At 45.2% G+C, this 11,746-nt stretch overlaps 1 protein-coding gene across 2 annotated transcripts in view; it reads left to right on the forward strand.

Annotated features, from left to right (window-relative positions):
• Positions 1-3,595, forward strand: part of TUFT1 (tuftelin 1) — a 43,682-nt gene extending 40,087 nt beyond the window's left edge. For both annotated transcript variants that reach the window (XM_007460279.1, XM_007460280.1), the window contains 4 exons: positions 891-996; positions 1,866-1,949; positions 2,845-2,945; positions 3,511-3,595. In XM_007460279.1, the coding sequence (XP_007460341.1) occupies positions 891-996; positions 1,866-1,949; positions 2,845-2,945; positions 3,511-3,595 (376 nt within the window). The remainder of the gene's footprint in view (positions 1-890; positions 997-1,865; positions 1,950-2,844; positions 2,946-3,510) is intronic.
• The last annotated feature ends 8,151 nt before the right edge of the window (positions 3,596-11,746 follow it).

Raw genomic sequence — 11,746 nt, forward strand, 5'->3', positions numbered from 1 at the left:
AAAAGACCAGATAATCCAAAACCGAGACTTGGGGATGGCAAGTGACAGCTATGCATCATAAATGCTGATTTTCTAAATAAAAGGAGACTGAGTAATAGGGCGCTGGAGAGCTGAGGGTGACAACTTAGAATGTTTGAAGCTTAGGAAGGATGAATTTGGAGGCTCAGATTGCACTGTCCCCCACGCCGAGCACTGCCCATCTTCTAGCAGTGGGCGCTTGTCTGTTTCCTCAGGCAGACCCAGAGGGTAATGGGTACCAGCAATTCTTCAGCGCTCTGAACTCCTGGACACTCTCCCCAGCCGCCTGACCTTTGGAGATCTTGGCCCAGTTTGCTTAGAAGAGGCAAAGGAAACAGCAGTGTCTGGGAACCAGGAGACTTAGAAATGGACTTGTGTGAAGAGGCTTTAAGGGTCCTCAAATCTTATCTCCCTCTTGATATAAAATCCCTGCTAAAGCTTGATGGTCTAGGGTATCATAATCCCAGCTTGTACTTGAATCTTTCCAGGAAGGAGGAGTTCATTACACACGAGGCAGTCCACTTTCTGACAACTTTAATACTGAAAAAGTCTTTCCTGTGTTAATATAAGAACTCCTTCCTTGAAACATCTACCTATTGGCTCTAGTTTTATCCGTAGAACTATCCAGAATGACTTATCCTTTCTAACCTCTCCGAGCCTCGGTTCCCTTATTTGGACTAGATGATCTCTAGTGATGCTTCTGATGTGTTGTTCTAAGGTGTCCCATCACCTCCTCCTCACAGCAGACCACTGGAGAATCAGGCAGAGGGAATCATGCCTGATCGAAACCCCCTGAGCCCAAGGCCCTTACTGTGACTGGGTGGAGAAAGCATCTTTTCCCCTTGCCTCAGCCTTCTGGTCTTAATCCCCAGAACTGCTAACCTGGAAAAGGAAGTGGCTGGGTTGCGGCAGAAGATCCACCACTTGGATGACATGCTTAAGAGCCAGCAGCGGAAAGTCCGACAAATGATAGAGCAGGTAAGCAGGGTTAGATCTTACCCTACTCTGGGTTACCCCCTCTGGAAGTTTCCACATTGTCTAGCCCTGTTTTCCTGTCAAGCCTACACCTTTATTGATTTATTATCTTGGGTATCTTGGCTTATATTCATTAAGTGTCCCATAAAACATTTATGGCAACCGATTACTAGGTTAGGGTGATTGGGATTTGCTTTTCTCCCATCTTTCCCCTACTTTTTTGGTTATTTGCCTTGTGCGTTCCCATGGGAGAAGGACAAGGTTATTCTCTCCCACACTTTGAAGAGTGCTGGTAAATGAGTAATTAAGTCCCAATAAACTCACTCATCTGTGTGTAGGTTTTCAGCCTTTGCACCTCATGCACATTTTCTGCCTTCCCTTGCCTGAGCTAGGGTAGCACACTCAGAATACGCCATTTTGTAGAATCGTTTTGAGGATTTAAGATACCCTAATTGGGAGGGCATAGTTGCTGCATGTCAGCTCCATGAGAGCTAGGATTTTTCTGTCTTGTTCACTGCTGTTGCCCATTCTCTAGAACAGGGCCTGTCATATGGTAAGCACTCAATAAATATCTCTTGAACCAATACATAATTTGTATTTCCCAAAGGCAAATGGAAGGGGTTTTGAATCATCCATTACTTTGGATTATCAGGGTCGTGTTCCCCTCAAACCCCTGCCCCCACACCTGGGGTAATCAAGAGTTTAACACTGACTGAAACAAGGCTTTTATAGAAAAGCTAAGCCAGCCACGTGAGAGGTGCAAAACTCTGCCCTTTGTCTCTGCTGGCTCCCCGCAGGCAGCGGGGCAAAGTGCAATGAGTATGTAATGAGTCATTTCAGAACAAGCTCCAGTGTCTGCCACATCTTTGCAGCTCCAGAATTCAAAAGCTGTGATACAGTCAAAGGACACTGCCATCCAGGAGCTCAAGGAGAAGATTGCCTACCTGGAAGCCGAGGTGTGTGTTCTGGGCAGCCCTGGGAAGGGAGCAGACTCTTGAAGAAAAAACTGGACATAGGGCGGGGGAGATCCTGGAGGGGGTCTCGATCCGGTCTAGCTGCTGCTCGGAAGTGAGTAGCTGGGGTGGTTGGATGATCTTCAGTTCCGCTGAGTGAACGTTTTCTAAGACTCTTCAGGGAGTTGCAAACAATGGTAAGACCTGTCCCCACTCTGAAAGGATATATCCTCATGGTGCAAGCCCTGTGCCACATAGCAGCATGGAGGCTGGCCCTTCATTCTGACTATATGGGCTTGGCAGGGGAGCTGACAGTGGAGCTGAGCTTTGAAGGAGGATGCATTCTACAGGTGGAGTCTTCTCCTTGGCTAAGGCGATGGGCTCGATTAGCTAATGAGTTCTTGGTCTGATTCCTACCATACCTCAGGGCCCTTCCTGTCCATTGACTGACTACCTGAGATTGCTTTGCAGCCATTGTGTGAGGGTCCCAGCTAGTGGGGGAGATAAAAAGAAATGGGAGACAGGGTTGTTTATCTCCAGGGAGACTGCAGTCTAGATTTATAGATAAAATACATTTAAAAAATACCTAAGAATACTTTATAGAAAAGCATATGGACAAACATAAGTAAATATCTCAGCAGACGATAGGAAATTACATGCAGGAAATGTATAGAGAGGATTTACAGGAGAGGATCAGTGCTGCACAGTTATTGAGAGAACACGCCTTCAGGGAAGGAGGCTGGAGCAAGTACTGGAGGGAGAGGGCATCCTGGTGGCACACACAGTAGGGGTGGCGGTGACAGCAGCGCACAGAGGTGGAGACCAGAATGAACTGGTTAAATGTGGCACGGGGCAAACCAGAGGAAGCCCAATTCTAATCTCATAACTTGTGTTACAGAATTTAGAGATGCACGACCGGATGGAACACCTGATAGAGAAACAAATCACTCATGGCAACTTCAGCACCCAGAACCGGACCAAGACTGAGAACCTGGGCAGGTGAGTGGGCATGAATGGAGTGGGCCCCAGGTAGGAAGTGAAGGAAAGAGGGACAGAGCCGTGGGAAGGAGACCTTTAGTGCCAAGGCCAGGATGAGGCTCTTCTAAACCCAGCTTCATTCTCTCAGTATCGAATCTGACCCATTCTCCACCTGAACCACTTTCTAACCAGCTTAGAGTAGAGCCTGATACCAGAACCCCAAAGAGGCCCATGAACAGTACTAGAGGCATCTGAACCCCCTGAAGTTGTATGCAAAAATTGTGAATGTATAGTAAGGGCATATTTCCAGGGAGAGGGCCTTTTGTTTCCAAGAGATTGACAAAAAGGTCCAAGACTGAAAAAAAAATCAAGAATCACAGCCATACCCACTCCTAAGGTGTTCAGCTGCACCTTCTCTTTTCCCCACCCCTGCCACCAGACAAAAGTACCGGTCCCCTAATCTCTTAGCACCGACAATTACTATTTCAAGGCATGAGAACCAAGATCAGCGGGCCCTGCAGGGTAGAATCCAGAGGCAAACTGGAGGGGCGGCTCTGTGAAGGGTGGGCAACAACAGGGCACTCAGTGTTTCTGACTTTCTTTTCCGCGTTAGGATCGCCAAGCCCCCCAGCCCAAAGCCCATGCCTCTCATCCGAGTGGTGGAAACATGAGCTGAGGGAGACAAGATGCTGCTGTTGCTGGTGCCTCTGGCCTGAGGAGCAGCCCACCACCCCTGGAGGCTGCCGGCCCTGACTTTGACTTCCCGACTGCTCCCTTCATGGTTCCGAACGCCCGTCCTCTACGCTGGGCGGACGGGGGATGAGCTCCCCCTCTGGACACTGCAGCCTCTGGAGGCCAGCGATATCCTGCTTACAGGACCCAGGGCAGTAGCCTTATTCCCATAGTTACTATTTTTCTCTGTAGCAGAGCCTCCCTTCTGTTGTAGACTGGAGTTTGTAGCCCGGGCCGGTTATTCTGCCCCAGAAGCCAGGCCCTCCGCAGGTCAGGAGAGGGGACAAGATCTACCTCAGCCCTCGAGGCTGGAGGCACAGATGTCAGCAGTGATTGGAGAGTGTCCCGGGGGCATGAAGTTCCTTCCTTAAACACAGCTCAGTTCTTCGCAACAAACTGTTTGTTTTTCTAATTGCTCCACCCTCAGCCCATGCTGACCCGGGCCTCCTGCAGACAGACAGTGGGGCTACCTGTCATGGCCTGTGAACCTCAACTTTGACTAGACGGACGGCCTTGTCTTTTGGGGAGGGGGAATGTCCTTCAGGGAGTAGCTCTTAGCAGAAAGGTTCTGTGAGGCCACGGACAGTTACGGGCAACTTCTGTCTGCTGCGAAGAGTCCCAGAATCTCTTAGGGTTTTCCCCTAAGTTGCGGAGCAAGATACACCTCATTCTTCTCGACTCAGAGCCTAAAAACTGTTTTCACTGGGTTACATCAGTCTCAGCGAAGAAACTCTCACGGTATTTATTTCGCTAAGTTATTGGTGGTTTTGCTTACAGCTCACAACTGATTAAATACCAAGAGTTCAGAGTTCTGCAGCCTTCTCTTGCGGTGTTTGGATTTGCTCCACAGAGGCAAAAGAGTGTTCCCAGTGGATTTGTCGGATTTCAGAATGATGTCATAGTCTTTTTCTCTCTTTCCTGCTGCTTTTCCCTTCCTCCTCCAAACCTCAGGAAGGCAAGTATTGATATATTCGCCCTGAAGCATCTGGGTCTGAGTGTCTGTTGTTTGGGGGAAAGAGAGCAATCAGGAGGGATTGAATTCTTCCCTTAACCCCTCTGTACCCCTCTGCTCCACAGTCAGTTTGTTACCCTAGCTCTGAGTGAACCTGCCACTCATCGAATTTCTTTAGGGCTCTTCCTGCAGCCTTAAGGAGGAGATAAGCATCAGAATGTGGTACCGTAGGACACAGAAAAATGAAAAATAAACATTAAGTCTTTAAGTTCTACTTGGCTCAAAACCAGAAGCCTTAAGTCTGTGGTTTCTGTGCATCAGGGCTGAGCTCCCATGCTGGCTTTGTCCATCGTGTTCTGGTGTTCTTCTCGCCATTCCCATTTGTGGAACGAGGGGGCTGGACCAGATAATCTCCATGAGCCCTTCCAGTTCTGATATTCTTTCCTGTGGCATGTTCTTTGTGTGGGAATTTAATAAATTATGTTAATGTTGTCTCTTTGAGCTCCTGGCCTGATTTCTTTTCACTTTTCAGGGAGGATGAAAGAGCATAATTTTAGTGCCTCTTGCAGATAGATGGGCACCCTGCTGTCCACATCTGGGAGGTATGGAGACATCCCCAACACGATGATGTGGGGACTTTGTGGCATTCAGAGGAGTTAGCATGTCTCTGTTAAACAGCTCAGCTCCATAGTCTGAGTCCGCATTGCAGGAGGTAGCCCCTAACTTGAGCTCTGACCCTGTCTGGGGTGGTGGCCTTGTGGGATCCCTAAGGTTGGCCACTACGTGTCTTCCTCAGTTGGAAAAGATCTGCTGACAGGCAGAGGTCCTGTGATTACTTAGAGATTTACCAATCAGCACTGGAGGGAGACGACTAACTCCATGTGCTTCGCAGAAATGAAAAGTACTCTGGAAATGCTGACTGCAGCTGTTTGAGGCTTTAGTTTTTGGCTATCTCTAGGCATCATTCAATTAATCCACTGATCATCTTTTTCCTTCTGCCAAAAAAATGTAGTTGACTGCAGGGCCCAACGGGGACATAGCTAAATTTACACGAATCTTCCCTGTACCAAAGAAACTAGAAATGGAACCCCCATCATCCCTGGCTGCATTTCCTCTCTAGTCCCCTTTCTCCTTCAATTAAAAGAATGCAAATTTTTCTCTTGTGACTTTTCTTCCCCTGTCTGCTTCTCAGTTAATTCACATCCAGGCTTCAGGATGCACTGGAAACCTCCTTCCATTCCAGACCTGGGTTTGTCTTCTGACAGCCTGGGTTCTCTTCCTTCTCTGGAAGTCTTGCTTGGCCTGGGTGTGCTTGTTCTCCGAATATTAAGAGGGTGGAAGCAGGGTGCGGTTACCTGAGGTGCCAAGGCGACTGACTTGCGTGGCTGGAAGGAGACAGGAGCGAGTGAGCCACCGCACAGGAGAGGGAGGCTCTGGGCTGGGTCTCAAGGATGTGGTTGGATGAGCAGAGCTTCCATCTGGAGATAATGAGGTGGTCTGGAAACGTTCTGGAGATTAGAACTAGAGCTCTAATGGCAGTTCCCTGGTGGTCCAGTGGTTAGGACTCTGCGCTTTCACTGCCTCGGGCTCGGGTTTGATCCCTGGTCAGGGAACTAAGAGCCCACAAGCCATGTGGCACGGCCGAAAAAAAAAAAAACTAGAGCTCTAAGAGATTCCTGGGACCAAAAAGTGCCCCGGGTGTATATTTCCCCGAGTTTAGTTGTACCACTGCTGAAAGGAACAGGGGCTAAGAAGGGTCTATGGGAAGAAAAAGTAGCTGAGGGAAAGGTAGTTTATATCCTGGCACCTTTTCCATTAGAGATGGAGAATGGGGACTGGAGGAGAATGAAGCAGAGCCCAGGGCCTGAGAAAGGGCGTGGTGAGAAGCTGCTCCTGACTTCGGTGGCCTGTTTATTGCCTGCGTTATGTCATTTGTAAGCCAACTCCTCTGTGCTCCTTGAATATGTTGCAGAGGGAAGATTGAGTCTGACTCCCTGGGACCTTTGCCATGACGGCCTGTTTATTTGAGCTGGGTGTTGAGAGCTGCCCGGACACGCAGCCCTCATCAGCAGGCTGCTATAAACCCGGAGCATCACCCCAACATGGGAAAAGCTTGCAGAAGCACTCCTTGCCTCTGTCCTCCCACCTCTTCATTTGTCCCCTCCCTGAGTAGAAACAAGCCTGACAGGGACATGGTATTTCAACCAAATGGTACATTGGACCTCTTTTTTTTTTTTTTTTCAGTTTTTAATTTAATTTTATTTTTTACTTTTTTGAAAAAATATCTTTATTGGAGTATAATTGCTTTACAATGGTGTGTTAGTTTCTGCTGTACAACAAAACGAATCAGCTATAGGTATACATATATCTCCCTATCCCCTCCCTCTTGTGTCTCCCTCCCACCCTCCCTATCCCACCCTCTAGGTCTTCACAAAGCATTGAGCTGATTTCCCTGTGCTATGCAGCAGCTTCCCACTAGCCATCCATTTTACATTTGGTAGTGTATATATGTCAGTGCTACTCTCTCACTTCCTCTTTTTTAAAACTAAGTATCTAAAGCAAAAATCGATTGGCTTATTTTCAACTCTATTAAAAAAATTTTGTATTATGAAACGTTCCAAGATGTCCTCTGTAAAGATGATTTGACATGATATGGCTTAAAGCAACTTAATTTGACTGAGGAGGGTAATATCCCTTGGGGTAGAAAAGCAAATTTTTGTCTTTAATCAGCTCTTCAATGTCTGTTGCTGTTTTTTGTTGGGCCTCTGCTAATCCCGTGGGCTCCCTCATTCCTCACTGCCAAGCGTTGCGGAGCTTGGGTCTGAGTTTTGTTCAGGCTCTGACCCAACAGCAGATGTTAGCCTAGGGCCCTTGGCCTCTTTTCCATACTTTGATTTAGGACTCTCACTTCGCAAGGAGAAAGTGTTTCCTATCTTCCCTGTCCCAGTTCTAAGCCCCATGGCCTTGAAACTCAAAGTGGGAGACCTAAATATTCTCTAGCCCCTCTTTCTCCAAGGAAAATCCTTATCTAGCCTGAGGCCAAAGGAGATGTGTTTTTAAAAGGTGAGAAATTTCTAACTCTGTGTGCTCTGTGGGTTGGCAGTGAGACCTACTTTGAACTCTAAAATGTGTGTGGCCTTTCTTCTGGAATCTCTCTTCCTCTGGAGCCCTCTGGGACATGGGATTGAGGGTAGATGGTGGTAGGTTAATTAATTTCCTGACCAGGTATGGGTCGCCAAGTCTTAGACCACAGGATCTCACAAGCTGAGGGGAAGGAAGTCATTTGTCCTCTTGACTTAATCTGTCAATTCAGGGGGGGTATTCTAGGCCAAACTCGCATGTGTCTGCAGGAGTTTGAGGACACTTATATCTGTTTTATATCTATTTCTATGTGTTTGTGTTTGAACTGGCCTGCTATGTAAAACATATGATTGTGGGGGAAAATTGGAAAAACACTGACGTTTAGGAAAAACTCAGTTTTTCACCTGTATGTCTCCTTTACTACATACACAGAACACTTCACTTCTGGTCACCAAGTATGTGGGGTTTTTTCCCCCTATAACAGGCAATTCTCTGCAACACCAGCTGGGTGTCCTACAATTTAACTCAGTTCTGACACCATCTACCTGGAGATAAGGTTAAGGGCTCAGTCCCAAGAGACTGTCCCTCCCCAACCTCAGATGCCAACTGCAAGTAGTAGGTCCCTAGCTGGACTTTTGTCTGACTTGCCTGCAAACCAGAGGTTCCCACAACCCCCTCCTTGGGTTCGATTAATTTGCTAGAGAGGCTCACAGAACTCAGGGAAACACCTACTTACCATTACCAGTTTATTAAAGGATATAATAAAGGATGCAGATGAACAGCCAGATGAAGAGATCCATAGGGCAAGGCCTGGGAGGGTCCCGAGTGCAGGAGGTTCAGTCTTGGTGAAGTTGGAGTGCATCACCTTCCCAGTATAAGGATGTGCTCACCCACCTGGAAGCTCTCCGAACCCCATACTGTTGGGATCTTGTGGAGTCTTCCTCATGCAGGCATGATCAATCGTGAACTTCATTTCTAGTCCCTCTCCCCTCTCTGGGTAAGTGGGGGACAGGGCTGAGAATTCCAAGCTTCTAATCATGGCTTGGTCTTTCTGGTGACCAGCCCCCATCCAGGAGCCCGGCTGGAGTCCCCTCATTAGAATAAAAGATGATCCTAGTGCATTTATCACTTAGGAATTGACAAGGGTGTTAGAAACCCTGTGCCAGGACCCCAGGGCACAGACCAATACATATGTTTCCTATTATCTCACAACTAGTCTGTAGATCTGTCTCCTTGGATATATTGTAATCTCAGGGTCAGGAGGACCAAAATTGACTTCCTTTGAAACTACCTTCCCTTTTCAACTCTCATACTTCCTCTTAGTAGAGAGAATCACTTTCTTCAGTGATTTAGAGCCATCTTTGACTCTGCATTTCTTTATTCCCTATATCTAGTTTGTCAATATGTCCTAGTGTTTCCTCTTTTGATATATCTCCCACACTCGCCCCTTCCCATGTTCGCAGCCTCATCTTAGCCCATCTCTTTAAGCCTGGATTACCACAGAAGCCAGTCCTCACTGGTACCCCACCTCTAGCCTAACCTGCCCCAAATCCACCCACCTCACCACTGTCATTTGAATTTCTCCCAGATACATTTTCATCCTATCAGCGGGGTTATTTAGCCAGGACAAAAGAAGGCTGATGGAAACATGATAGCAGTCTCCAAGAGATGAAAATCTGTCCTGTAGAAGGAGGTGCAGTTTCACTCCATCTAGCTCCAGAGGGCAGAACTCAGACTTGTGGGTGGTACCTGCAGGGAGATGGCTAAGAAACAAAAGGACAATTAGAGTGTCAGTTGGACTGTCTTGACAAGTTAGCAAGTTTCCCTACAACAAAAGGACAATTAGAGTGTCAGTTGGACTGTCTTGACAAGTTAGCAAGGTTCCCTACATATGCCAGTAATATCCCAGTTAGAAAACAATCTAAAACAACAAATACAAAATACCTAGAAATAAACTTTATTTGAAATGTCAGTGATCTATGTGAAGAAAATGACCACATTTTGTTGAAAAATATGGGAAACTTAATGAAAAACTTTCCTGGATGGCAAAGTTTAAAACCGTAAAGATGTCAATTCTTCCTTAATTTATTTTTAGGCTTCGTGTACTTACAGTGAAAATTCCAAGAGCCCTTTTAGAATTAGATATAATTATTTAAAAAATTCATCTGGAAAAATAAACAAGGGAGATGGCAAAGAAAATTTTGAAGACAGACCTTAATTGGAGGATTATTAGCCTTGGCGGATAGTGAAATATTACATAGCTAGGCAGAAATAGACTCAATTTTATATAAGCATTAAAAAAAGGATAAAAGAAGCATTGCAACTCAATGCGGGAAAAGGCGTTTGAACAGTTGGTTAAGAATTTAGAAAAAAAAATAAAAAAGAATTCTAACCTTAAACAGTACACCTGAATAAATTCTAGGTAAATGAAAGAAATTAAATACTATAACTTAACTGTAGAAAAACTAGAAGAAAATAACAAATGAATGTCAACTCTGAGAGGAGATCCATTTAGAATTTTAGTATTAAAGGTCATGAAGGTATATGTCAATTATATCCCAATAAAAAATAAAAATAAAGGTCATGAAGGAAAATATTTTAGTTCATAAAAATGTAAACTTTCCAAATTGAAGAACTAAAGAAGGCCAAAAAAATGGGGAATTATTAGTGGCAAATATGATGAACATTTTTGTTGATAAGCTCATATTGATAAAAGTACTAAGATCCTTCTAGATCACTGGTCAGGATAATGGATAGTTCATACAAGAGTTCGTATTCTTTTTTCTGCACATGTTTATTAGGCTCCTACTCTGTGCCTCGGACTGAGGATTCAGGTGGGTTTACGACAGTGAGCAAGACAAGCTCAGTCCTGCCATTGGAGCCCTTATGTTAGGTGGGATATTGTGGGTTGCAAATCAGAGAAAATGCAGCTCCGACTGGCTTAAGCAATAATGGATCAGTCTGACTGGCTCAGGGGTCTAAAAAGTCCAGAGATGCTTTAGGCTCAGGTGAGCCTTCATAGAATAATTTGAGGTCTCACCAAAGACCCAGTTTTGTTCCATTTCTTCTCTCTGCACAAGAGATCTGTGCTTCTTATAATAGCGTAAAATGGGAAACATGTGTCCAACAAAAGAGAAATGGATAGGTACATGCAGATGCAACCACTCTAGAATATGATGCATTCACTACAAATGGCCTTTATGAAGACTATGTCACATCAGGGAACTGTGCTTAGAATGTTAAGTGAAACAAAGTAGGACACAAAATTTTATGGACACTTATTACAGCTTAGCAAAAGAAAAAAAAATGTTTCTAAAAAAAAAGACTAGAAATAAATACACCTAACTGCTAACCATGTTAGTGTTAAGGCAGGATTTATTTTTCTGTTGGTTTTTGTTACCTTTATCCTTCATTTTCCAAATTTTCTACAGTGTTCACTCTTCCCTCTCCAGCAGGGTTGTGTTCCCACACTGCCTTCTGTTCATGCCGGGATCATTCCTCTCTTTGTACCTTTGCTAGTGTTATTTCCTTCACCTGGAATGCCTTCCTCTTTTGCCCTATTAATCCATCAAATATTTATTGATAATTGATACAGGTGTATAGTGCAGCTTGTGGAATGTAATGTACATGAAAACACTTTGTAAACTGCTTTACAGATGTTAGTTGTTATTGTTAGGAGGAAAAAAAAAAAGATGAGGATAAGGAAGAGAAAAAAATATTATTTGTACAAAAATGTGCCAGGTGCTAGGGGAGGCCAGGATGGAAAAATATAGAACAGGGTTGCAGTCCTCCAGAAGTTTAGAATCTTGTCAGGTGAGTAGAGAAAAAAAATACCACCATGTGGAATAGAAATAGATAGAAATGAAATGAATAGAAATAGATAATGGAACATGTGAAATGCGAATGTGAGAGAGGCAGACAGTGATATAAGAGGAAACAGAGAAGGGTGGGGAGGATGTGGAGCTAGAACCAGGCCCTGAGGGATTTGGGCAGATAGGTTCAAAGAGAAAGGACATAAAGAAAGCTTGCGCTGGGAAAAAATGTGGCATGGGGTGGG

The sequence above is a fragment of the Lipotes vexillifer genome, unplaced genomic scaffold (assembly GCF_000442215.2).
Source record: "Lipotes vexillifer unplaced genomic scaffold, Lipotes_vexillifer_v1.1 scaffold209, whole genome shotgun sequence".
NCBI classification, from domain to species: domain Eukaryota; kingdom Metazoa; phylum Chordata; class Mammalia; order Artiodactyla; family Lipotidae; genus Lipotes; species Lipotes vexillifer.